This window comes from Camelina sativa, chromosome 2, assembly GCF_030686135.1.
Source record: "Camelina sativa cultivar CO46 ecotype springtype chromosome 2, ASM3068613v1".
NCBI classification, from domain to species: Eukaryota; Viridiplantae; Streptophyta; class Magnoliopsida; order Brassicales; family Brassicaceae; genus Camelina; species Camelina sativa.
The window spans coordinates 24,305,725-24,331,821 of record NC_141881.1 but is presented as its reverse complement, the minus strand read 5'-3'; the positions used below and the strand labels follow the sequence as shown (position 1 = coordinate 24,331,821).

General features: G+C 34.2%; 6 protein-coding genes and 2 long non-coding RNA genes across 16 annotated transcripts; 4 read left to right on the top strand and 4 right to left on the bottom strand.

Moving 5' to 3' along the window:
- Positions 1-96: 96 nt before the first annotated feature.
- Positions 97-1,755, bottom strand: LOC104731146 (uncharacterized). Its single transcript, XM_010450427.3, has 2 exons — positions 1,383-1,755; positions 97-507 (listed from the first exon to the last, which is right to left on the bottom strand). The coding sequence occupies exons 1-2, from the start codon at positions 1,540-1,542 to the stop codon at positions 227-229; spliced, it is 441 nt and encodes a 146-aa protein (XP_010448729.1). The 5' UTR covers positions 1,543-1,755; the 3' UTR covers positions 97-226.
- Positions 1,756-1,851: 96 nt separating this feature from the next.
- Positions 1,852-3,824, top strand: LOC104731132 (uncharacterized). Of its 2 annotated transcripts, XM_010450415.2 has the most exons (3): positions 1,890-2,144; positions 2,823-2,926; positions 3,037-3,824. In XM_010450415.2, the coding sequence occupies exon 3, from the start codon at positions 3,117-3,119 to the stop codon at positions 3,657-3,659; it is 543 nt and encodes a 180-aa protein (XP_010448717.1). In that variant the 5' UTR covers positions 1,890-2,144; positions 2,823-2,926; positions 3,037-3,116; the 3' UTR covers positions 3,660-3,824. The 2 variants fall into 2 exon arrangements, with proteins under 2 accessions (XP_010448709.1, XP_010448717.1); XM_010450407.3 differs by lacking the exon at positions 2,823-2,926 and having other exon boundaries at positions 1,852-2,144.
- A 2,275-nt stretch (positions 3,825-6,099) lies between these two features.
- LOC104731120 (septum-promoting GTP-binding protein 1) lies at positions 6,100-8,037 on the top strand. Of its 6 annotated transcripts, none has more exons than XR_758557.2 (6): positions 6,100-6,552; positions 6,655-6,772; positions 6,923-7,022; positions 7,125-7,164; positions 7,546-7,625; positions 7,758-8,037. XR_758557.2 is itself a non-coding variant. In XM_010450393.3 (6 exons), the coding sequence occupies exons 1-6, from the start codon at positions 6,202-6,204 to the stop codon at positions 7,926-7,928; spliced, it is 864 nt and encodes a 287-aa protein (XP_010448695.1). In that variant the 5' UTR covers positions 6,100-6,201; the 3' UTR covers positions 7,929-8,037. The 6 variants fall into 6 exon arrangements, 4 of the variants coding, with proteins under 4 accessions (XP_010448695.1, XP_087327072.1, XP_087327079.1 ...); XR_015570440.1 differs by having other exon boundaries at positions 6,655-6,821; positions 6,874-7,022; positions 7,542-7,625; XM_010450393.3 differs by having other exon boundaries at positions 7,542-7,625.
- A 208-nt stretch (positions 8,038-8,245) lies between these two features.
- On the bottom strand, positions 8,246-11,630 carry LOC104731111 (cytochrome b561, DM13 and DOMON domain-containing protein At5g54830). Its single transcript, XM_010450381.3, has 2 exons — positions 11,320-11,630; positions 8,246-11,221 (listed from the first exon to the last, which is right to left on the bottom strand). The coding sequence occupies exon 2, from the start codon at positions 11,178-11,180 to the stop codon at positions 8,460-8,462; it is 2,721 nt and encodes a 906-aa protein (XP_010448683.2). The 5' UTR covers positions 11,181-11,221; positions 11,320-11,630; the 3' UTR covers positions 8,246-8,459.
- Positions 11,631-11,979: 349 nt separating this feature from the next.
- Positions 11,980-13,301, bottom strand: LOC147949154 (uncharacterized). Its single transcript, XR_015570453.1, has 3 exons — positions 13,269-13,301; positions 12,546-12,743; positions 11,980-12,320 (listed from the first exon to the last, which is right to left on the bottom strand). It is a non-coding gene; the product is annotated as an uncharacterized LOC147949154 (long non-coding RNA).
- A 4,043-nt stretch (positions 13,302-17,344) lies between these two features.
- Positions 17,345-18,049, bottom strand: LOC147949153 (uncharacterized). Its single transcript, XR_015570434.1, has 2 exons — positions 17,911-18,049; positions 17,345-17,685 (listed from the first exon to the last, which is right to left on the bottom strand). It is a non-coding gene; the product is annotated as an uncharacterized LOC147949153 (long non-coding RNA).
- A 3,053-nt stretch (positions 18,050-21,102) lies between these two features.
- On the top strand, positions 21,103-25,184 carry LOC104755174 (uncharacterized). The gene is made up of 3 exons (XM_010477520.3): positions 21,103-21,552; positions 24,848-24,953; positions 25,039-25,184. Exons 1-3 carry the CDS (start codon positions 21,103-21,105, stop codon positions 25,182-25,184), a joined length of 702 nt encoding a protein of 233 aa, XP_010475822.2.
- LOC147949152 (peptidyl-prolyl cis-trans isomerase FKBP62-like) lies at positions 24,451-26,095 on the top strand. 3 transcript variants are annotated; one of them, XM_087470930.1, is made up of 6 exons: positions 24,451-24,669; positions 24,848-24,953; positions 25,039-25,131; positions 25,235-25,410; positions 25,501-25,620; positions 25,883-26,095. In XM_087470930.1, the coding sequence occupies exons 4-6, from the start codon at positions 25,267-25,269 to the stop codon at positions 25,889-25,891; spliced, it is 273 nt and encodes a 90-aa protein (XP_087327056.1). In that variant the 5' UTR covers positions 24,451-24,669; positions 24,848-24,953; positions 25,039-25,131; positions 25,235-25,266; the 3' UTR covers positions 25,892-26,095. The 3 variants fall into 3 exon arrangements, with proteins under 3 accessions (XP_087327056.1, XP_087327053.1, XP_087327051.1); XM_087470927.1 differs by lacking the exon at positions 25,883-26,095 and having other exon boundaries at positions 24,529-24,669; positions 25,044-25,131; positions 25,501-25,866; XM_087470925.1 differs by lacking the exon at positions 25,883-26,095 and having other exon boundaries at positions 24,529-24,669; positions 25,501-25,866.
- Positions 26,096-26,097: the final 2 nt, after the last annotated feature.

Sequence of the window (26,097 nt, the reverse complement as noted above, 5' to 3'; positions counted from 1 at the left end):
TCGGACACGTCATTAGGACCTATTCAACATCATCTGTTCTTTATCTCCCCCGTCACCGCCTTGTGAGACTAGTCTGCCTTTGACTCTGATTACGACTTTATTCTTCATCCTTTAAATCATTAAGACATTAATCATGCTATCTCATAGTAATACATAATTTATCAATCTTTCTCTATCATTACAACTTATACAAGGAGTTTTTACAAAGAGTCTTTGAATCAATCAATCAGCAATAAGAAGGAGCATATTGGGGACGATACACAAACGGTTTCACGGCATGGAAGTAACCGGAAGGGCGGTTGTAAGTGAATTTGATTCCGGTATTGGTTTGGTGTAAGCGGTTGCAAGGTGTGTGGAAGCTGCTTATGGGTCTCGCAAGGCAAGCGTCCCAACGTTCGCTCTCTGGCATTGTCTCTGCAACTGTGTAGACACCTTTTGAGTTTGTGAAAGCTTGGTAGTTTACTACTTCTCCAGATTTTGTTATGCAGAGAACCGCAACCTCAGCTCCTGTTAATATGTACACACACAAGAAGGATTGAACAACAAAAACAACTCAGAAATTTGTTTAAGAAAGTAAAACAGTACAATCTATTAGACTAGCAGAATAGTGATATGTCTTCATCTTCAAAGTAAACACAGTGAGTGGCTTCTAAGCAATCCCGCATAGTGGAAAACCCATTAGCCGAAAAAAGAAAAGGATGAATAAGCTAATTACTAAGTTCCAGAGGGACATGGAGATTATACAAACTAGGGCTAATACAAACCATAGTCACTTCTAAGTTTGATTCATGTGATTTAGAACACTAAATATGAATCAGAAAAATTTGACAAGATTTCACATAGAAGCATAACATAAATGTGCAAAAACCATTAACACTATCGGATAAATACAAAAGTGCAACCAAAAACACAAAACAAGGATGATGAACATACCAAATTTCTAAGTTCCAGAGAGACAAGAGATGATATAAACGATAAACCCCCTCTAAATTTGGTTCATGCAATTACTAAAACTCAATATGAATATGGAGAAACTGCACAAACACTCTTGTATAGATATGCACTATTTTCTCAAGAAAGAAGAACAAAGAGTAACCAACAAAAGTTCGGCTATAAAGTGAACTAATAGACTAATCTGTATAACTAAATTAATGTCTTCCGAGTCCAAAATTGCAGTAAGATGATGCTAATGTATAAATTCATACCAATTTGTTAATTGAGAATCACTAGAAACAACTGCTATCGAAAATAAACTGTAACCCACTTTGAAGAACCACAACTGAAAACGTGAAACCAGAGTTCTACACAGTTAAACCCAAATAATTTACAATCGAAAAACAGATTAAAGAGAAATACATATCAGAAAGATAAGAGAAACGAACCTTCAAGAACATGATCTTCTGGTCCGATTGAAGAATCAGCACAGACATCACATACAACTCTACCACGAATCTCACCAGTCCAAGCGTCGACACCAGAACCTAGAAAGATCGCAGTCACAACAAACAGACCCATCACGAAATTTCTCGACTTCGAATCCATGAAAGCGAAAAGGTCTAATCTTTTTAATCTCTTCGCGCTTCTCCCTGAGACAAAACACACGACCCTAGCAAACAACAGAACTTGTTACTGAATTGGCCGGAGCTAATACACCCACCTACCTACTTCTACGTTTTGTCGGCAAGTGTTTTAAAACCCTCTAACTCATAAAGAGAGTTCCAAATACGTATTATTATGATACGATTGATAACTAAAGGCTAAAAATTGTAAGAAACTCAAAGTTTAAGGCTTTTATTACAATTTACATATGTTTCTTAACTGTTCATGAAAAGTTAAACATTATTACTCTCCAAGTCCAATAAAAATGATTGGAGCAATCTACTCCTCCTACACTGTAATCAAGAAACGTTGACTAGTGGCTGCTTAATCCATAACGCTCCACAAGAAACCTCAGATTTCAAAACCAATCAGAAGACCTAAAAGTTTTGATTTTTACTTCCTATTCGTATACCTAAAATTGTTCAATGCTGTTCTTAAGTCTGAACCCAGTTCGATCAATTACATCGCCGAGTTCTAAAAGTTTTGAAATTTGATTAAGGGTTTGGGCTTTCTCTTCTTCTGCTCACTTGATCGTTTATAAATCGGTAAGCTTTTTTGTGTGTGAATCCATTGTAATGGTGATCTAGATTATTAGCTTGGGGTTGTATTCATCTAGGTGAATCTGTGTTTGCTCTTATGTGAATTTGACCCTTTGGCCTTAGTTTCTTCGCTGTTGAATGTGACTGGTCAAGTTTTGAATCATTCAAATGTCGTTTTCATGTTTGTTTTACTTCAAATCACTAGTTTCTTTTTCTCTATATAACTCTTGTGTTTCTCTCTTGCTTTAGATTGATAGAGATTGGTTTTTGATAGTAAAGTTGATTCGTTTCTGTGATGACATTACATTGCTTCAAGTTCAAACCTTCTATTTCAATCAATCTGTTGAAACATCTAATTACTAAATAGTTGATGAAGAGAACCAGTGGCATAGTAATTATGTGCTTCCAAGCTCTTTATTCAAATGTGTCATGTCTAGTATCTGTAGATAGCTTTAATGCTTTTCTTCGCAGCTTATTCATCTTTCTTTTCTTTTACATTAAAACCACTGGATATGGCTTGAAACTGGTATACATGTAGGGTTTATCAAATTTGTTACTCAGGTTCTTGAAAGTCAAAGACTTTAGTTATGGTGCAGTACACAATTGGTTTGTTCCTCTAGAGTGTGCTTGTTATTAGCTTAGAGCTTTGCAACTTCACATTAGTGCTATCTATGGAATTCTCAGGTCCTTCAAAGTTTGCTAAGTTGGAAACTTGAGCTACTAAATCGTTTTGGATATACCTCAATTTGAAAACCATGTATTCACCATTTAAAGACTGCAAAACTCTGGTGACTAGTGGCGTATTTTTTGTTTGTTTTTTTGCTTTCTGATGTGCTGCAATAAGGTTACTAATTCTTCTAGATTGATGCTTTGTTTGCTTATTCTGATTTGTTTTCAGACCCTTGAAGCTGGACAAAACTCAAGAAGTTATCCCTCCAAGAGAGTCGCTGAAGCGAAAGAAAGTTTACAACATTCATAATGGTTCAGAAGCTTGAACTGATCAAAGGTGGAGGAGGATCGATAAAAATAGGAGCAACGGGAACAGTCGCAACGTTAATGACTCGAGAGCTAGACTCCATGAAACAACCTTCACCTCAGACTCCCACAACGAGACCCATTAGAACAACTATCCCTGTCTCAGTAGACTGTGGCACATCTTCTTCTTCAACTCCAAGAAGAACAAAACCAAGAAAATCATCAGATGAAGCTAGCAGCAGCAGCAACAACAACAATGTTCGAACACCAAAGGGTCACAATGCCAGAAGCACTCATCAGCTTTCAATGCTTGGCTCTGATAATGTTAGAACACCAAAGGGTCACAATACCAAAAGCACTCATCAGCTTCCAATGCTTGGCTCTGATAATGTATCGTTACAAGGAACCCCTAGAAGGGAGAAGAGAATGAACATTGTGGACATTGTGGATGTGAAATGCGGGAATCCGGATCGAGCTTGGGCTAATCCAATCACCAGTAGACTCAAAAAGCTTGGATTCTCTAAACTCAATGAGAGCATTGGTTAAGAAGAGCTCTGCAAATTTAGCCCTAATACTCTGCCACATCTGGTTTGTATATCCGGTATGAATCGGTTTACACCAAATCACAATGTAAGCTTTCTTTGTCAAACCAACAATGTAATTGTAAACGAACCTTTGGTCATTACATTCATTTTTGTTTTTTGCATTGAACCAGGAAGTAACGTTATCTAATTTGTCTAGGTTCATCACCCTATATTAAGGGTTTTTAGCTAATTTCACCTAAAATGAAATGACTATAATGGGCGGATACATAAATAGACGCACTAAAATATGTGCTTCTAATAAAGAAGAGTAGATGAAACTGAGCTTTCGAGGATTATAGAGAAAATTAGTTTTAGGTACGTTAGCACTTTGGCATTCTCTTTGTCTTCTACAATTCCGATTTTGGTAATTGAGAAGAAAAAAACAAGAAATTAAATAGATTTGGTTAGTTAGGACAAGCCACATCATCGAACTTGAATGTTCGGTGACAAACACCTATCATCATGAGTTCCATAAGTTGATCAAGTCCCTTTCGATGCGCATCCACGTGGTCCAACGCATCAATTGGTTCTTTCTTAATCTTATTGTATATAAAATTACCTTATAGAGATTCATCTTCAATATCTTTAGATAGATATACATATTGAACCAACTCACCGAGGAATAGAGAGTTTAGATATTGTTATTGTACGATCAACTTATATATTGTGGTCTTATGTTAAATCATTTATTTGTGAATAAACGAGTATTATTGATAAGATGTTTGATTTCTATGATTAATAAAAGATGATTTAGTAAAGTCATATTTCAGTGGATTTTATTAATTTATTTAATGATAAAGTTGGTTAAGAAAAATATCAAATTATTAACAAGTATTGAGATTAAATATTTCGTGATGTTAGACTCCACCAACAAAGAAATTACTAATATATTATCATTATCAACCAACTCCAATTACAATAAACATATACTTAAGTAATTCAGAACTCTTGGAAAAAATATATGTGTTGTATTGTGATTCGGAATCAGCAACATATTAATTTGGGTGGTTCAAGTGGTTAGACCATTATCTTTAGATGTATGTATACACCTATATATAATATTGGACCATGTATAAAGGCAGGACTAAAAACAATTATGATTTTCACTTTTTAACTATATCATCTAGACGAAGTTTCAGATTGAAGATAAAGATTCCATGACAACAAACACGTTATCTAGATTCTTTCTACATTTCCAAACAAAAAATACGTCTGAGACAATCATATAATATATATATCAAATTGTTCAAGAAAAATGTCCAAGATACAAAACAAAACCTTTAACTATATCATGGTTTCGAAATACGTATAACTCTCATCAAACCCTATGTTATATCGACGTATAATAAACATAAAAACTAAGAAATATTGCTGAGAAAACTAAGGTCTAGAAGTGTTAATATAAGAAGCAGCGAGACGGACAAGCCGACAACGGATTCTTCTATTGTGCGTGTGTTTGAAATGTCCCTATTAAGTAACTACAAAAGCTATGACATTAATATTTTGATTTTCTAATCATAAATTTTTAGATTCTATTGATCTTGATAGTCAATATAATTTTATTACGAATTGATTGATGTGGCTGTATCATTATTTGTTCATAAACGAACATGCATTCAAAGTTACATAAATGTTAACTAGATTGGAAGTAAATAATGAAAACCCAAAAAAAAAACTGTTGAACCTCTTGTAGCTAGCTAGTCTTCTAGAGATTAATAAATAGAAAGTAGTGAACGTGACATAGATCCAACCAACGTGAAGTACATCGATGGTCGACCACATATGTTTTATTTACTTATGTCATTCTTTACGAAACTACTTTTTCTGCCCATTTAAAACAAAAGGCAAAAAAAAAAATCACAAAATTGTTTCCTTCAACAGAACGTTTCTCAAGATTCTCGTGCTTTGTGTTTCAAATGGAGCTACCATTTGGAAACGGCTTTATCTTCTTCGACAACAGTCATGTAACGGTTTGTTTTTTCTACTATTCACATATATACAGTATTACATTGGAATAGTTAATCAAATGAGTCCGCCACTGCAAATGACAAAACATTGTAGGAACATATAATATAGATGAATAATATTCAAATAAGTACAAACTATAGGACAATACTTATCAATAAAGATTAGTTTTTGACGAATAATCAAATGTTGACAAAAGAACAAAAGATGATGGAACGAACAATCAAATGATATAACTAGCGACTAGCGAGCAATAGTGACACGTACACTTGGGGTTTACTCCATGGTGAGATGATTAGCTCGAGAATTGACTATATTACCCTTAAAAGTTAAATCCGAAAAGCAAAAAAACGCATCAAATTAGGGGTAGTTTCGGTGTTTCACGAGGAGACGGGTCAACTACCAATTTCATATAACCGATAACTTCCAAAGACACTGTAACATAAAAGCAAAGCGAACAAAAAAAAAGATGTGAGCTTGTGAAAGCCAAAAAGAAAAAGAAAAAGAAGATCACATCTCTCTGTCTCTCTGTTTCATTAATGGCCGAGAAAGTCAATGAGATCGCCGGAAAGATGACTCCTTTCTGCCGGAAAATAGTTCACGTGAACATAAAATGGAGAGTCATCGAGAAGGTATCAATCTTTGGAGATTTTTTTAGGTTTCTTTGGAGAAAACTCGTTTCTTGTTCAAGTATCATCGAAAAACCTATTTTTTACCGTCGAATCGTTCACCGGATTTCTTCCACTTCCGGCGATATCTTCGACGACGAAACTACGACAGAACCTACTGTTTCTTCCGGTAGAAGATTTGGTTCAAGTTCGGATTCAGATTTGGTTAGTCTCAAGATCAGCTTGTTAGGAGATTGTCAAACAGGGAAGACTACTTTTGTAGTAAGTATGGAATAATCTTGTTGTTAAACTTTTAATTACTGTTTTATCATATTACTTAATTAACTTATTAACACTCATGTTTTCTTTATTTATATATTTAAGATAAAGTATGTTGGAGATGAGAACCAAGGGTTCTTGGAGATGACGGGTTTGAATTTGATGGACAAAACGTTTTATGTTCAAGGAGTTACAATTTCGTTTAGCATTTGGGATGTAGGAGGTGAGTCTTTCATCAGATTAATATTTATTTAAACCAAGATTTATGGATTGTTAGTTAATTAGTGAGAAGGAGTGTGTTGGCAAATACTTTTTGTTAATTAGGAGATCATATATATATATATATATATATATATATAAATGATTACTGTAGGTGATGAAAGGAGGTCAAAAGATCATATACCAATAGCTTGTAAAGACGCAGTAGCAATCTTGTTCATGTTTGATCTAACCAGTCGATCCACTCTTAACAGGTTTTCTAATTTCTTCATAAATTTTCTATTAAAAAAAGGTAATCAAATTTTTTGTTTTAACTCTGACATCTTTGTCCTGTTTTGTTTTGTTTTGTTTTGCAGTGTCTTCGGGTGGTATAGCCAAGCAAGAAAGTGGAACACGGTACGTTTTATTATGTTTTTGTTTAATAGAGATCCTTCGATCTATCTGTATGACTATATATGTTTTTGGTTGATTTTTTTTTTTTTTTGTCTCTTTACTTTGGATTTTTACTGTAGAAAGTAACAAAAACCAAATTCGATTTGAGTTGTATCATACATCTAACCCTCGATGTCAATTTTTAATAAGAAAAACTGATGCTTAAAGGAATTATAAAAAGTTTTCGATGCCCATAATTTTTGTTTGGTTTGTTTGCTTTGGTTTCGACCGACTATTTTTTATTAGTGGAATGCTTAATGCTTTATACAATTTTTGGAATCTGATTCCAACGTAATGCTTTTCTCTAAAGGTATTTTATTGTTTTGTTTTCTTTGTATCAGACAGCCATTCCAATTCTAATAGGAACAAAATTTGATGATTTCGTTCGTCTCCCACCCAATCTTCAGTGGACCATTGTCACTCAGGTATATACCAATCATATAAACTTAGCCAATTCCATTTAGAGACCCTTTTCATATTTTACGTTTTCATGATGGTATATGGATTTTTGGATAATTTAATTAATTTAATTTTGGTTTTATTTGATATACTACTAGGCAAGAGCATACGCGAAGGTGATGAAGGCATCATTGTTCTTTTCAAGTGCTACACACAACATAAATGTGAACAAGATCTTCAAATTCATTTTGGCTAAACTTTTTAATTTGCCTTGGAAGATCGACAGAAATTTAACCTTAGGTGAACCCATTATCGACTATGATTCCTAAATTAGTCTAGCTACTACCATTTTTTTTTTTTTTTTTTCTCTCTAAATTATTGACCATTTTTGTACATAAATCCTTAAAAATTAGTTGAATGAAAATCGTCTATAAAATATATAGTTGAAAAGTAATATTAATTTTAAGCATTTTCATGTAAAATGTGAAACGATGGCATGGAAATTGAATTTGTAGAACGAACTGTTTGAGAGGGTCAAATTTGTAAAGCAAACTGTTGCCAAATTTTGCGCGCAAACCGACCATAAACGGACAATTTCAACAAACCGAAGCTGAACACTAAAGAGTGAAAGGCTCGAGCCAAGAAATACTCAAAACTGAATGTGTAGTATATATATATAACTCAAATTTGCTCAAAGTATACAATTCTGATGCATAGATACAATATATATCGACCGTTGCATTTATATGTAAAAGACAAAAAAAACTCCTCTTGCTTCTTTTTTTTTCTTGTTCGGTAATGTAAAAAAAAAAATAAAGATAAAACAAAAAAGAATCGGTAAACCAAAAAAGTAGTTACTATTATTTCAACGGCTCTAACTGAATCTCCATCCTCCCTCCATTTCTATCTTCATCATCTTTATCTCTGAAACCACCTCTTGAGTCTATTAGATCAATCGAATCATCTTCTTCAACATTCCCCAATACCCAATTCCCTCTGCTCAGATTCCTCGCTCTTATCCTTCCTCGTTCCCTATACTCCAAATACGCTACAGTAACCACGCAAAGGAAGACCCATAGACCAAGAGCCAAGTTAAGCCCATCTACGTTCTCCGCTCCATTCCTTTCTCCCAGATGTTTCATTCCAGTGAAAAGCGCAACAACTCCAACTACAACAGCTGATTGACCCACGATCGAATGAGAATACTCCCATATTAACCGTTTCGAAGAGATTAGTTCTCCTTGAGCAGGTTTCGCAGGCCTTAGCCAAGCGTTCACGGGCTGTGCGCAAGCTAAAACTATGGCTGTGAAACCAAACTTGACGTGCGTTGAACTGAAGCTAAACCCGTTAAGCTCAGCTACTGCAAAGAGGAGACCGAGGAAGACAATGGCTAGTCCAGAACATTGAAGGTACATATGGATCTTGAACCAGCCATCACCTTTGATGTGTTTCAAGTATCTAGCGGATAATATCCCTCCGGGAAGTAGGATTCCCCAAGCAAGGAACATCATGAATCCATGAACACCAAGGACTGGTCTTAGATCTTGATCCGCTTCTGCGGATCCACGTGTTAACATTACACGGACAGGTCTCTGACTTGTAACCGAGTGCATGTTTCTCTCAGTCAACTGACCATCTGTCCATTTAGCACCCATTGCCCATATCACTTTAAGAGGAGTTGTTGGATCGATCATATTCTTACATTCTGGTCTATCTCGATGACTGCATAATGGTTTTAAGGGACGTGTAAACTCCAATGTGATGATTCCTTCTTCGGATTTGCATCTCACGTATGTCATATTTTCGGTTGTAGGATAGATCGAGGAAGCGGATGCTCCATCAATCCAGTAAGTATTTACATGCCCTGTTCCGTTTCTATCAAACCAGCCAACATAAGCATAGCTGTTTGCCATTTCGCTACCGAAACCAATTGCAAGATACCCACTTTTCTTCTCACCACGAGCTGCGATCGATATGGAATCCCCTACTATGGTCCAAAAGAACTTAACTTGCTGATCATCTAGATTAACACTGTTGTTGTACATATCTGAAAGTCCCCCGTCAACTACCTGAACCTTCCAACCCATCTTCTCTTGAAAAATAGAATGGTAATAGAGTTCGTCAGGTGTATTTCTATTAGGAGCCCAAACCAGCTCCGACGGACTCGCCAGTACTCCATGAGTTTCTTGCCCACCAGCATAGATTGTCTCAGTTCTGTTCCTTAAAGAAGCATTCCCACCAAGAAAATCTGAAGTTATGTAGAAAGAAACGTCGTGTCCTGCTTCTATTGAAAACTTCACAGGAACCCCTCTTTCAACTTTCAACACAGGCGCTTCTTTCTTGTTAATATACAGAACCTTGGAAGGATTTGGAGGATTCGGATAATGCACAGATGGTCCAGCCGTGACAATAAGAGGTGCATTGGCATCAGCAATGATCACATCTTGATCATACTTGTTGTCTGCATCCAATGGTCCCAAACATTCATCCACATGATCAGAAAGATTAAGCGAGAAATGCCCAAAGTTTTCTGATTCCACACCTCCGTGGTTCACAGGGAGATAGTAAGGATTAATAACATCTGGTGGTTTGATCACCCCAAGTGCCCAAATCACAGTCAGGTTTTGAGTTGAATTCACAGGAAAATCAAACTTATTATCACTATCATTCAACGGTCTCCTATACCTAACAAACGAAACTCCATCTATCCTATGCCCGTAAACAAGTTTTGTGTTATTCACCGAAGAACCAACTGCATCTGACCCTTCATACACAGTGTCAGGACAAACCCCAGTAGCTGTACCTTCCTTCACAGAGCAAACACTAGACTCTGTGATATAAAAATCATCAGCAAAAGGGAAGCCATCCTCTCTAATCCCAGTAACCACAACATCAGCATTCAACATCAGGTTTGATGTAGAGTTCGGTTTAGCCCAACCAAACGCCATGTAGTTCAGTAAACCAGTTGTAGCCTCAAGACCAATATCAACATAACCTTTCTCTGCATTCAAACTCCACCTAAGCCTATACTTATCAGAAAGCTTCTTACAATTATCAAACATGGTAGGAGCCTTAAAGGGCTCACTCCTATTCGATTTCCCCTCAGCAACATCTTTACTCTCTGAAGGAGGTGGTTCAGCTTTTGTATCTGACTCAGTCCCATTAGAGAGCAGAACATGACCAAAATCAGAAGCAGTAGGTAAGTCCCAAACCGAAACCACTCCTAACTTATCCCAAGTAACATTACCAAACAACCTAACAATAAAAGACGAGTTTTTGAATGTTTGATTCAGCTTCTGATCAGAGATAACGAAGCCATCATTAGTCATATTCTCGAAACCAGCACTCCTTGCACCCCACCAATGAACATCAGAACCAGAGAGCATATCGAAACGAGAAACCCTAAATGAACAATCATCAACAACAGTGAAAACCCCACGAAGCTGGTGCTGTAACATCTTGAACTCAGACTCGTGACCAACCAATGAGCTAGTATTGGAGCATTCTTCTCCAATTGTAGAGAAGAGGAAGAAACCCAACAGCACGAGAGACCTTAGAAAAATTGGTCTTTGATCGCACATGGTTGTTGGGTTTTGTTCAAATTAACAAACTAAACCCAGATCTGCAAACACAGTATATATAATAACTCAACTCGATGAAGCTTCTGATCTGGAAAACCAAAATCACAAATTGCGATCAAAAACTTTAGATTTTTTTTACCTTAGATTTGATAAACAGATCTTCGAAATCATGAATGAGTTCCTGCAGATTTGAAGAAAGATCCGTGCTTTCGATTTCAATCTGAGGGTTAAAGTTTCGATTTTTTTTCTTTCTTTTCTTCTTCTGATAACCAAAACAGCTTCAAGGATCTTTTCTCGCAAATGTGGTTTCGCTTTATGAGTTAAGATTTTTTGTTTTTTTTTTTGTCAAACTTTATGAGTTAAGATTTTAAATTGACTAATGTGATTTTTCAAGTAAACTTTTTTTTTTTTTTTTTTATTTATATTATGATGTTTTTGTTGAACCAGCTCGAGTACAAATATGGTAATTTAACCAAAATAAAGCTTTTTTCGTTACGTACACATGTACTGCAAATTTAGCACTATTCTCTAAAAAAAAGGAAAAAAATGTTTTAATTTTCTTTACTTCTCCTTTCTTTTACAACTCTTTTATATATTCCTTAATTTTATATAATTATTCATTCTTGATGTCTACGATATTTTCTTTTCACAGTTTCTATAATGGATCCGATCGGTGAAATACAAATGACAGTGTAAACTTCTTTCTCAATATTGTGTTTTGTCTGAGATGGATTTCTATTGCCAAAAGTGTTGAGAAAATGTTTGAACGATCCAACGTAAGTAAAGAGGCGGTCTTGAATACGAAAGGAAACACAAGTTTTATTTATTATAGCAACGACGGAGCGGTTCGGAAAAGCTGTAAAATATGACAAACACATGCATAGATAAAACACGGACAGAAACCACAAACCAAATTAAACCACAATTTAAGATATTAAACATGCACACACACACACACGCATTCAAAGCTAGAGTGAGGTCAATGACCAGGTCCTTGTGTGCCTTTGAAAGTCCTGTGGGGCGGAGGAGGAGAACGGAAATGTGGGAGACGAGGACGACAAGCCTTGGGGAATCTCTGACATATACCGCGGACGATACTCCCCCCACGGCCACCACTAGGATGGTAAATCTTTTCTGCACCTGCACCACCCAAAAAGCATTACATTATATATTACATTACATGTGTCAATGTTTGTTCATTTTAGTGCTCATTTGTTTATTTATATACGGATTAGTTCCAAAACTCAAACCAAATCAGGATCAAACACAACTACAAAAATAATAAAAACCTAACTAACTAACGTAAAATATAATGATACTAATTAATGACCTCGATCGGAACATCTAAAAGACCAAAAGACTCACTTTGTTTCTTGGCTTCCTCTTGTGCGCCAAGGGCTTTATCCATATGCGGAAACACAAGAAGAAGAAGGAGACAGAAAACCATTGAAGAGACCATAGAAGATGTCATCTTAAATTCTTAGTATTACCTCTTATTTTGCTTATTAGTGTCGCTCATGCTTATGCGTTTATATAGGCTAGAAAGGTGACAATTAAAGAAATCTAAGGATATGGTGGGGATAATATAGAAAGGCTAAAAGACAAAGAAGATGAAGAAATCTCTGGACTGTCTAGCGAGAGACTTAAAAGCTTATAGTCATCGACGACTTACTTGTGTCACTTATGAGTCTCGAAGTTTTGGTATTATTATTCGATAAAAAGTCTTCAATCGCCAAATTAGCCATGCATGTGTTTGGTTTGTGGGTCTAGTACTCCATTGCATTGGATTCTCTTCATGTTACTTACTTCCTTACATATTTCTACTATCCTATATCTATTTCATGGTAATATTCTGTTAGTTAGTTTATTGGGGCGGTTTTAGTATTGGCGTATACGCTAGTTCATAGTAAAAATATTTAAAGTCCGTGAATCGTGATTGATTGTTATTTTTGGTTATTTCGAACCAAAAACCACAATCTGTGTCTTATTGTATTTTTTGCTGCAGTTGAAATAATTTAAGATGATTGATATTTAATGGGAAAATTCCTAAAAAAAACACCAACTATTTAATATTTGCCAGAAAAAAACATAATTTTTTTTTTTTTTTTTTTTTCAACATTTCTGCATTATGGGCCACAACTGGCCGGCCCATTAGCCAAATTCCTACATTCGTAGGAGCCGGGACTCGATCCCGGGTGTGATGGTGCCTTGTGCATTAAGGACTTACCTTTGGCCACTGCACCAAGGTCACTTCACAAACATAAAAAAAAAAAAAAAAAAAAAAAAAAAAAAAAAAAAAAAAAACATAAATTTTTTTTGTTGCCAGAAAAATATGCAAACTATTTTTTAGTATCGCTCATGCTTATGCGTTTATATAGGCTAGGGAGGTGGCAATTAAAAGAAATTTCAAGATATGGTGGGGATAATATAGAAAGACTAAAAGACAAAGAAGATGACGAAATCTGTGGACAGTCTAGCGAGAGACTTAAAGCTTATAGTCATCGGCGACTTAGTTGTGTCACTTATGAGTCTCCAAGTTTTGGTATTATTATTCGGTGAAAAGTCTTCAATCTCTAATATCTCCATGCATGTTTGGTTTGTGGCTCTAGTACTGCATTGCATTGGAGACTATTCCAGAATACTTGAAGATTACTGCTGTTGGTATATCAAATTTACAAACCGGCTCAGGGAAATCGCAGTCTTTAAAGACTAATTCTCTTAACTAATTAAACGGTTCTGATTTTCACCCAAAACCATTTCTTCATCTCCAAGACTCGCACAGTTTATGAATCACAAAAAGGCCCGGCCCTTGACACACATACATTGGTATTAGGCCTCCAATTTTTTTTGAGATTTTTAGTAACTAAAATAGGCCTCAAAATATATTTGTAATGCAAAAATAGGCCTCAGTTTTATAGAAACTTATAGATTTGGTCATAATTTGTAAATTTATCTATTTTGTTATTGCATAAATAGGCCTCAATTTTCGAAATTTTAAGATTTAGTTTCAGTTTAAAATTTTTATCTATAAAATCCATTTTAAAAAAAATTTGTTTTGTGTTGGGTCACAAATTTCACTGGACCGGCCCTGATCTCAAACTCTTAAGCGACGGAATCTTGGAAAACAAAGTAGTGACTTCAGAGATTGTAAAGCCACTTAGCGCAGAGTCTTGAATCTTGTCGAGTTGATTCCACAAGCGTCTAACTTTAGTGACTCAATGTTCGTTTGATTGTAAACGCAATCGGAGGTAAATCGATTAAGAATTGATGTTTTTCGTCTAGGTCACTTCGAAGTATGAGCGATGATGAGTTTTTTATTTATATTATTATATCTTATTTTCTAAAATCATAGAAATTTTCATTTCGAAAATCATAGAATTGTTTTAAAAATATATAAAAACAAGATGTATATAAAATCTTAATATTAGTCAATAATTCTTTATTATCTATGGTTCACATAGATGACCAAATCCTCATTCGTTCCAAGGAGTTCAAATTATTTGGAAAACCAAACAAACAGAGAACAACATCATTAAATGGGACAAATTAACAAACCACTAATACTGAGAAGTCTTGATCATAGCTCTGCAACTCTTCGAGGATCGTGTACAAGAACCTGCACATCCCCTGAAATATTCTGTAACATATTGGCTCCATCATATGCCTCCAACCTCTGACATTCCGCCATATCACTACGCACGTAAAGCTCCACTCTTTCTAGTACAGGCCCATGCGCACGTCCGGGACAACTCCTACGTCCCGACTGAATCAAAACCGTCAAAACATTTAGCTCTCCATAGCAACCACTGAAGTTCTTCACGACCACAACCTTAAGTGTCATAGGAAGATTCTGGTAGGTAAGATTTTTTTTCCAATATGAACATGGACCGACGCCACAATATGACTTAGCGTACTGCAATATATCAAAACGAAAATTTTTGAGCTTTAGGAAAATCGTACATAGTAAAAGGAACTATTGTTCTCAAATTCAATACTACTATATATAGTAATCTTACCGAGAAAAGGCTTCGACGGATTCGAAAGTTAATGTTTCCAGGTTAGGGCAGTTATCGAGGAGAACAATAAAATCATACCAACCAATGAGCTAGTATTCTCCAATTGCAGAGAAGAGGAAGAAACCCAACAGCACGAGAGACCTTAGAAAAATTGGTCTTTGATCGCACATGGTTGTTGGGTTGTTCAAATTAACAAACTAAACCGAGATCTGAAAACACAACATATATAACTCAACTCGATGAAGCTTCCTGATCAAAGGTTAAAAACCTAATGTGTACTCCACCACGATCTAGTGGTATCGTTGTAACACTTCATGATCAAATCCACAGGGACCAAACAATTACACTATGAAATTATGTAGATTAAATATAGTTAAGAAAAAAGAGGAAGTTTGTGTTTGAAAGTCACTAACAAAGCAGTAAACAAAAGAGTGTTTTAAATCAAAAGAGAAAACATCGGGGGCAGGGAATCATTAGGGATTATGATCACGAATTTAGATAAGTAGATAGGGATGCATTAAACACAATTCTTGAACTCAAATCTCGAATGTAAAACTAACCTATTGTCGCAGCATTAGTTATCTATGCAAGGAATTGATTAAACTCTAAACCGTCGTTTGAATCTAGCAATCCTAGCAAGCAATAAGTTCAAGTTTGATTTTGTTCACAAGGTGCCTTAACTTCAACTTTCGTTGGCTAAGGATCACCTTGCACACCTATGTTCTTTTCAAGCAATTCAACAACTCTTTTGATGCCTAGATGAATTAAACCTACAATCATAAACTAGGTAGCTAATCTAGTTTAAGCATTAAGAACAACAGTAGATGAAGAACAATAAGATCAATCCCAAATCTAACAAACCTAACATCGATTAATCGTAGAAACCCTTCTGAAACCCTAAACCCAATTGAGAAACTACTCAGACATGGAGAAACAGAAACAACAAATCAAAGATGAAAAAACATAATTGAATTGCAAAAGAATAGAAAATAGGGTTTAGAATTCTTCTCCAAAGGGTTAGAAAGGATAAGAGATATTCTCCCTTTACTCTCACTACAAAATAATCTCAGAAAAATAAAGCTTATGTCTCTCGAGGCCGAACCTCTAACTTAAATACTAAAATAAAACCCTAAAAGTCGGTTTAAAACAAAAAAAAGAAAAACTTGCTTCGGGTATGGGACTGGTCGATCCCGAATGCGGATCAGCCGATCCTGGATGATTTTCTCTGTTTTCTCCATCTGCTTGCTAGTTCGATCATTCTTCACCAATTTGGCTTCAGATGCTTGTTTTCATCCCCAAAACACTCAGTTTCCTTCCAAAGTAGCCTCGAACCTGTATAAACTCTCAAAAGACCAAAAAGACTCTATAAGCACACTTGGACTTAACAAAAGACTCAACAAAAGTGTAAAAAATATGGTTAAAATCCTATAAAATACAGACACATCACTTATGATCTGGAAAACCAAAATCACAAATTGCGATAAAAAACTTTAGATTTTTTTACCTTAGATTTGATAAACAGATCTTCGAAATCATGAATGGGTTTCTGCAGATTGGAAGAAAGATCTGTGCTTTCGATTTCAATCTGAGGGTTAACGTTTTGATTTTTTTTTTCTTTTCTTCTTCTGCTAACCAAAACAGCTTCAAGGATCTTTTCTCGCAAATGTGGTTTGGCTTTATGAGTTCAGATTTTTTGTTTTTTTTTTGTCAAGCTTTATGAGTTAAGATTTTAAATTGACTAATGTGATTTTTTAAGTAAACTTTTTTTTTATATTATGATGTTTTTGTTGAACCAGCTCGAGTACAAATATGGTAATTTAACCAAAATAAAGCTTTTTTCGTTACGTACACATGTACTGCAAATTTAGCACTATTCTCTAAAAAAAAGGAAAAAAATGTTTTAATTTTCTTTACTTCTCCTTTCTTTTACAACTCTTTTATATATTCCTTAATTTTATATAATTATTCATTCTTGATGTCTACGATATTTTCTTTTCACAGTTTCTATAATGGATCCGATCGGTGAAATACAAATGACAGTGTAAACTTCTTTCTCAATATTGTGTTTTGTCTGAGATGGATTTCTATTGCCAAAAGTGTTGAGAAAATGTTTGAACGATCCAACGTAAGTAAAGAGGCGGTCTTGAATACGAAAGGAAACACAAGTTTTATTTATTATAGCAACGACGGAGCGGTTCGGAAAAGCTGTAAAATATGACAAACACATGCATAGATAAAACACGGACAGAAACCACAAACCAAATTAAACCACAATTTAAGATATTAAACATGCACACACACACACACGCATTCAAAGCTAGAGTGAGGTCAATGACCAGGTCCTTGTGTGCCTTTGAAAGTCCTGTGGGGCGGAGGAGGAGAACGGAAATGTGGGAGACGAGGAAGACAAGCCTTGGGGAATCTCTGACATATACCGCGGACGATACTCCCCCCACGGCCACCACTAGGATGGTAAATCTTTTCTGCACCTGCACCACCCAAAAAGCATTACATTATATATTACATTACATGTGTCAATGTTTGTTCATTTTAGTGCTCATTTGTTTATTTATATACGGATTAGTTCCAAAACTCAAACCAAATCAGGATCAAACACAACTACAAAAATAATAAAAACCTAACTAACTAACGTAAAATATAATGATACTAATTAATGACCTCGATCGGAACATCTAAAAGACCAAAAGACTCACTTTGTTTCTTGGCTTCCTCTTGTGCGCCAAGGGCTTTATCCATATGCGGAAACACAAGAAGAAGAAGGAGACAGAAAACCATTGAAGAGACCATAGAAGATGTCATCTTAAATTCTTAGTATTACCTCTTATTTTGCTTATTAGTGTCGCTCATGCTTATGCGTTTATATAGGCTAGAAAGGTGACAATTAAAGAAATCTAAGGATATGGTGGGGATAATATAGAAAGGCTAAAAGACAAAGAAGATGAAGAAATCTCTGGACTGTCTAGCGAGAGACTTAAAAGCTTATAGTCATCGACGACTTACTTGTGTCACTTATGAGTCTCGAAGTTTTGGTATTATTATTCGATAAAAAGTCTTCAATCGCCAAATTAGCCATGCATGTGTTTGGTTTGTGGGTCTAGTACTCCATTGCATTGGATTCTCTTCATGTTACTTACTTCCTTACATATTTCTACTATCCTATATCTATTTCATGGTAATATTCTGTTAGTTAGTTTATTGGGGCGGTTTTAGTATTGGCGTATACGCTAGTTCATAGTAAAAATATTTAAAGTCCGTGAATCGTGATTGATTGTTATTTTTGGTTATTTCGAACCAAAAACCACAATCTGTGTCTTATTGTATTTTTTGCTGCAGTTGAAATAATTTAAGATGATTGATATTTAATGGGAAAATTCCTAAAAAAAACACCAACTATTTAATATTTGCCAGAAAAAAACATAATTTTTTTTTTTTTTTTTTTTCAACATTTCTGCATTATGGGCCACAACTGGCCGGCCCATTAGCCAAATTCCTACATTCGTAGGAGCCGGGACTCGATCCCGGGTGTGATGGTGCCTTGTGCATTAAGGACTTACCTTTGGCCACTGCACCAAGGTCACTTCACAAACATAAAAAAAAAAAAAAAAAAAAAAAAAACATAAATTTTTTTTGTTGCCAGAAAAATATGCAAACTATTTTTTAGTTGATAAAAAATACACGAACTATTATTTTTTTCCAGTTTCTCCTCGTCTCCGTTACGGCCGTTAACATTATTGTGATAGCGTTACTATTTTTGAAAAACATACTAGAAAAAAACACAAACTATTTATTTTTTGCCAGAAAAATACATGAACTTTTTTTTTGCCTGAAAAAGACATAATTTTTCATTTCTTATTTTTTCACTAACAATATTAGAGATCATAACTCATAACTTTCTCTATTCACTTGAACTTCATACAAGTTTTTCATACAAGTTTTCACTAGTATTTATGATAACTAAATTCAATAACAAAAATACACAATTAGATTAACCTAATTGTGTATTTTTGCATAAATAAATGATGAATCTGGTTAATCTAATTAGGTTAGGTTACAAGAGTTGATGTCCCACAAAATGGCTGTAATCTATGATCTCGATCAAGTTTGCGTACACCAGCCCATTTGATGATTTACACTGGCTATAAGCATCATAAAAGGTACTAAACTAAAGAGATGAATATTTTTTGAAATGTATGCAAAGGTCTACGAAGGTGGTGATCTGATAAAATTTTAGAGAAGTGTTAATGAAGTATCAAAATTTGTAAAGTCAGTATAAGTCTAAAAACAACACTAATTGAGACATTTGGAAATCGGTTAATCTAATTATGTATTTTTGTTCTTCAATTTAGTTATCCTAAATAGTAGTGAAAACTTGAATGAAGTTCAACAGAGCAGAGAAAGTTATGAGTTATGATCTCTAACATTGTTAATGGAAAAATAAGAAATGAAAATTATGTATTTTTCAGGCAAAGAAAAAAAAAAGTTCATGTATTTTTCTGGCAAAAAATAAATAGTTTATGTTTTTTTCTGGAATTTTTTTTCAAAAATAGTAACGCCGTCACAATACCGTTAACGGTCATAACGGAGATGAGGAGAAACTGGAAAAAATATTAGTTCGTGTATTTTTTTATCAACTAAAAAATAGTATGCATATTTTTCTGCCAACGAAAAAAGTTCATGTTTTTTTCTGATAAATATTAAATAGTTGGTGTTTTGGAAATTTTCTCGATACTTAATAAACATACAATTTTAAAACGAACTAAGCCAATAAATAATATTAAAAAAAAACAGCCTGCATTAAACAAACAAACTGAATTTTTCAGTTAAAGTTTCCGCAACTCTGTTTCCTAACCAAACAAAATAACAAATTGATACCCAGTTTTAACCTCTCATAAAAAAATTCTCGAAATTCACAATTTCTTTCTTTTTTTGATTAAAAAGTTTAGTTATCTGTGGATAACTTAGAAAGGCTAAAAGACAAAGAAGATGAAAGAAGTCTGTGGACAGTCTAGTGAGAGACTTAAAGCTTATAGTCATCGACGACTTAGTTGTGTGTCACTTATGAGTCTCTAAGTTTTTGGTATTATTATTAGGTACAGTCTTCAATCGCCAATTCGCCATGCATGTGTTTGGTTTGTGGGTCTAGTACTCCATTGCATTGGATTCTCTTCATGTTACTTACTTCCTTACATATTTCTACTATCCTATATTTACTTCATGGTTATATTCTGTTAATCCGTACAAAATTATGAAAACAAAACCGGATTATACGTTAAAAAAAGTATAAAACAAAAAGATTAACATTTACTGTATTATATTTTTCATTCTAATTTGTTTGCATTTAAATAATGTGTTCAATTATCTTGACTTTGACAACTCTTGCGTCGTCAAAGTCGGATAAGGATATATAGACCAAATCCGTGATTGATTGTTATTTTTTTTTTGATTATTTTGATGATTCATTCGTTGAAGAACTTCGAAGGGTTTGGATATACAACCCTGCTAAAATCTTTTTCCCATCAACTATAGACACCTTGCACGAGAACCAAAAACCAAAAACCCAAAATCACAATTTTTTTCTTTGGATTTTACTGTAGTTGGATTTAAGATGATGGATACTAAATCAAAATATAATTTTAAAACGAACTAAGCAAAAAAAAAAAAAAACATACACACACAGTCTGCATTAAACAAACAATTTTTTTCAGTTAAAGTTTCGGCAACCCTGTTCAGTATTTCCTAACCAAATATACTCGAAAATCACAAGAATTTTTTTGTTTGATAAAAAAATTTGACCAGAGAGTTTTTAAACATTCCAAAGCCGACTCAAAAAGAGGCTTTTCAAACTATAGAATTTAGATTATATATATGGTAAAGGTTTAGCTCATATGGCTTTGGGCACTACTCATAGCTCGATCCCATGGTTGGTCTGGTTTTTATGGAAAGATAGGAATAACAAAGTTTTTCAAGGACTACAATCAGAGCCAATAGATATTATTAATCAGGCCTTACGTGACCAATTGTGGTGGAAGGAATCACAATTAACCACAAGGGTTGATCCCGTTTCGACGGATTCGCTGATCACGCTAGAGTCGTTAATTCATTGTCAGGTGGATGGCTCGTGGAAAGCCTCAGAGCCTCATTCAGGGTTAGGCTGGTGGTGTGGTGATGGTGAGAATCAGACTTTGGTAATGGGTGCCAAATGTCAGCGTCGCAGTACATCCCCACTTCATTCAGAGTTAGAAGCATTGTTATGGGCGATGGAGTGTATCCGATCCAGAGGGATTGATTGCCGGCGTTTCGAGACGGATTCTACAGAGTTGTTAGCAATGGTGCAAGTTCCGGAGGAGTGACCGGCCTTCTCAACGCTTCTGGAGGAGTTTCAGGTGCTTAGTGCTTTTCACCCTTATCAATATCCCATGGACGTCCAATGTGAAAGCTGATTGCTTAGCTCGTTCTTCTAGAGATTTAGTTTCTGAGTCGTCTTTTGTAAACACTTTTCCTCCAGTTTGGGCAACCAACCAATTGGTTTTATTTTAATTATTTAATGTGAGGTTGACAAAAAAAAAAAGAGGCTTTTCAAACGTTGTTTTGTATAATAACAATCTGTAAGCGGCTGGAAGCTTTCTTGATTTGCTGAACCGTATAAGCTCCAACAAGTGCATTGTTCCTTTGAGCTTCGTCCAAATTCAGATTAAGCCGTTTCATAAAACGACCATACTGAATCAAATATTGCAGTACATGCAACTCGAACCAGGCAACCAGCCACCACCAAAATCCTTCACCTCAACGACTTTAAGCGTCCTTTCCAAACACTATAGACTGATTTGATATAGCCAATATTTACTTGGGTCAATCTCAACCGGAAACAAAAGCGTCGGCACATCAAAAATCAATCCATTAAACCCAATCATTCCTCCTTTGACATTTTGCTTTACTGTGTGTTTTAACAATAATAAGATCTATATCTTCTATAATATGAGAAGGTTTTTTTTAACTTTGCCTGCCAATGCAACACTTGGCGCTCTATATTTGTGACAGATGTCTTTCTTACTAATCTTAAATTAAACATTTTTTTTATATACTTTATTTTATTTATATTTTTATAGTGTATAGTTTGCTTTAAAAAAAAAATTCACATTGTTACAAAAATATATTTCTTCCAACTTTTAGTTTTAACATATAATATATTTCATAATGAAAGCATATACGATATAACCTAAAAATAAAACTACTGATCAAACCAATTAAAACAAAAAAAATGTTTTCATACTTTTAAAGTAAAAAATTGAAACCAAGTTAATTTATGATAGACTAATTTAAAAATATATAATATGTACTAATATATTTTAAAACTCACATTGTATTCAATAATCTCACATTGTAATCATATAATCTCACATTGTAATCATATATATTGTATTAAAGACAATACTAAGATAAAATTAAATTATATTTAATATTCTATAAGTTACGGTTTGACTGTCTTTAAAACGTATGTACTAAAAGAAAATAAAAATAACATAATTGCTTAATCACCCCATGAAATAACAGAAATAGTTTCACAAAATAAATTTATGGTAATTATACTATTTATTTTAAAATGATTAGAAAATAGAGATAATATATCGAATCTAAAAAACATTAAATTTGACACACTTTTCTTTTTATGAATTTTATTCAAAATTTAATGTGAGATATAGTATAAGATATTTCATAAATTTTTATGACATGAGCCATATTTTAATATGCAGTATTCTAATTTTTTTTATATTAAGGGTGATCACCACAAAAGGTGATTACACTTATTACTTACAAGATTACAAGATTAGAGAATAAACAATGGATCATATGATAAATCGTGAGTACACTTATTAATTATTCAAAATAATCATTGGTGAGTCTTCTGTTACCTTCTAAAACATAGTGTCTAGATTCATAATCTCATTAGTACAGTACAAAATTCAGGTTTTAGAAGTTAGTTTATTGATTGGATGAATTTGATTCGGTCTGATTTTTTTCTTTCTCACATATATTATTTAAAATCATCAAAATCTGATGGAAAAGTCAACATATATATATATATATATTATAATTTTAAATATAGTTAATTATAAAAAATATTTAGATGTAAGTTAAAATAAATTAGAAATGTAGGTATGTCAGAAAATAATTGGAATGTATCTATTGTTGATATTGTGGAACCATAGCAACATATTGTGGAGCCAAAAAGAAAATCAAATATTAAGACTGAGTTAAAGAATATATAAAGTTGTAAAACCAGTCGCAAAAAGATAAATATTTATCAATTATTTTTCTTGACGACTGAGACTAAAACATAATTTTTATTTATTTACTTTAATGGTTACTAAGTTTCGATAATAATTTTCTGATTATTGAGACCTAGCGAATCATCATATAATTTTTGATCGCATCCATATATTACAGCTTTGGAAAAGATGCAGGGAAGGATGAGATTTATCTGGTAATATTTGTAGACTAATTTCAATACTCAATTTTCGTTTCGAATGTCCTGATATATGGTCTCGACACAAACCTCATGTGTGCTAAGACTATCTCCAATATATATTCTATTTATTAAAGTTGTATATAGAGTAATCCTATCATTTACTCTATTTAGAGTAATATATATAATAGAGTAAGAGCAAATGTTACTCTATAACAGAGTATTGACTTTAAAATAAAGTGGGTTGGAGATGCTCTAAGAACCTAACAATTTATCACAAAACAAAAAAATCAAAAACAACAAAACTTTGAGGGAATTAATTACTTCAATCAAAAAAAAATTCGATATGTTTTGTTTATTTTATTTTGCGTCCAAAACATTAATAACCATATATATAAAAAAGTATTAAACATTTTTAAAACAAAATTCATATTGATAAAAAAATACATTTCAAAAATAGATTTCTAAATTTAAGATATATCATAATCTATATATATATAAAGTTCACTTTTCTCACTCCTGGTGCTGCCACCTCAGCAGCTCTTTATTTAATATTTAGGGGCTATTCTTAACCACTTACCCACTAAGCAATTTTTAATCATATACTAATGGGCTTCAGAAATTTGAGAGTACCCGAACCCTTATATTTTGATAGTATGTATTTTGTTATTATATTTTAAAATAAAAAGTCCATAACATTACAAAAAAAAAACATATTATCAGCCCAACAGACTCTAGAAAAGTTAAAGATAGTTTATGTTCTTCTATCCTAATAAAATCATTGACGAAGTCTAGACTTCTCCGTCGTATCATATGATGGCTTGATTCCCTCTCCTCTTCTCTACCGTTTCATCTTCATTTTCATGGTATTTTCATCTCACCTTCTGATGCATTAAGTGCTATTCCAATCCCTACACTTCTCCATCTTCATCTTTGTAAGAGTTCTCAATGATTCCAATCGTAATTGTAACGGCGTAGATTCTGAACGGTATGATTTTGTTTCAATTCCCTCTTATTTAATTATTTCCCCACTACTATATATTCTTATTGTATAAATTCAGACATCCCTATATAAGTTACCATCTCACTAACGCAATTCTCTACTTCCATATCTGACTAAAAAAACATTGCGACGACCATGGGAACTCCTTACGTTTCTTTTGCAGAGCTCAAACCTGGCCGCCTTCACCAACGGGTGGTGGGTTGATTCGAAGAAAATCTTAAAGGAATGGGAAGGATATGAGCGTCCTAACGATGGGGCTGTTGTGAAAGGTTTGCATTTCAGATTTTATCACACTGATGTTTTAACCATGCATAATGGTTTCTTACAAGGCTTTTATTTGTTTCTTTCTTGTAGTGAAGTTGATTGGAAAGCTTCAAGATGAAACTGTATTCCTGAAGAAAGGTCATGGTGAGAATGAGGAACTGTTTGAGTTCAAACCAGATGAAGGTAATTACACTCTTCCAAACATTCTTAAAAATGTCCACTTGGATGCGCTGTAATTCCCTGGTTTACTTAGTCATTGTAACTCATTTGCTGGATGCCTAAACAGAGCAAGTGGTCGATGGACTTGATAGAGCTGTCATGAAGATGAAAAAGGGTGAAGTGTCATTGGTGACAGTAGAACTTGAGTATGCCTTTGGTTCTAATGAGTCAAAACAGGAATTGGCTGTGGCACTGCCAATCTCAACTGTGTACTTTGAGCTTGATCTTGTGACTTACGACAAGGTTAGTGTACTTTTAGATGCTTATGTTGTTTACAATTCAGCCAGTAAGGAAGTATAAGAGTCCAACACTTGGTTGTTATTGGGTTTGTAGGAAAGGGAATCGTGGGACATGAACACTGAAGAAAAGATAGAAGGTGATACTAAGAAGGAAGAAGAAAACTCCAAGTTTAAAGCAGGCAAATATGCTCTGGCGTCCAAGAGATACAAGAAGGTATATAATAATATGAACTGCCCGTTGATATGTGAGTTTTACAGGAGAGCGCAAGCATACATGGAGTTGGCTGATTTAGACTTGGCTGAGTTTGATGTCAAGAAGGCCCTTGAAATCGATCCTACCAACATGTTCTCTCTCTTAGTCTTATACACCTCTTATCTATATCCAATTTAGCCTTGAGTAGGTGGATAGTTTTTTGCAATGTCTTCTCATACACTAAAGTCAACATTGTATTTGCTATTTTATTTTCAAATGACAGGGAAGCTAAGTGAATCCGAAATAGAGGCAATGAGCACCTGAGCCCTTGAAAACATTCCAAGCACTTTGCATTTTCTTTTTCTTCTCTTTTGGTTTGTTGCAATGTTTGTTTTTAGTTTTTCAAACTGAGCGTTAGTGAGATTTATTAAACAGGGGACTTGTATGACAATAATAACATTGGACTTGAGCTAGAAATTTATTGCATGTGTTGCTTTT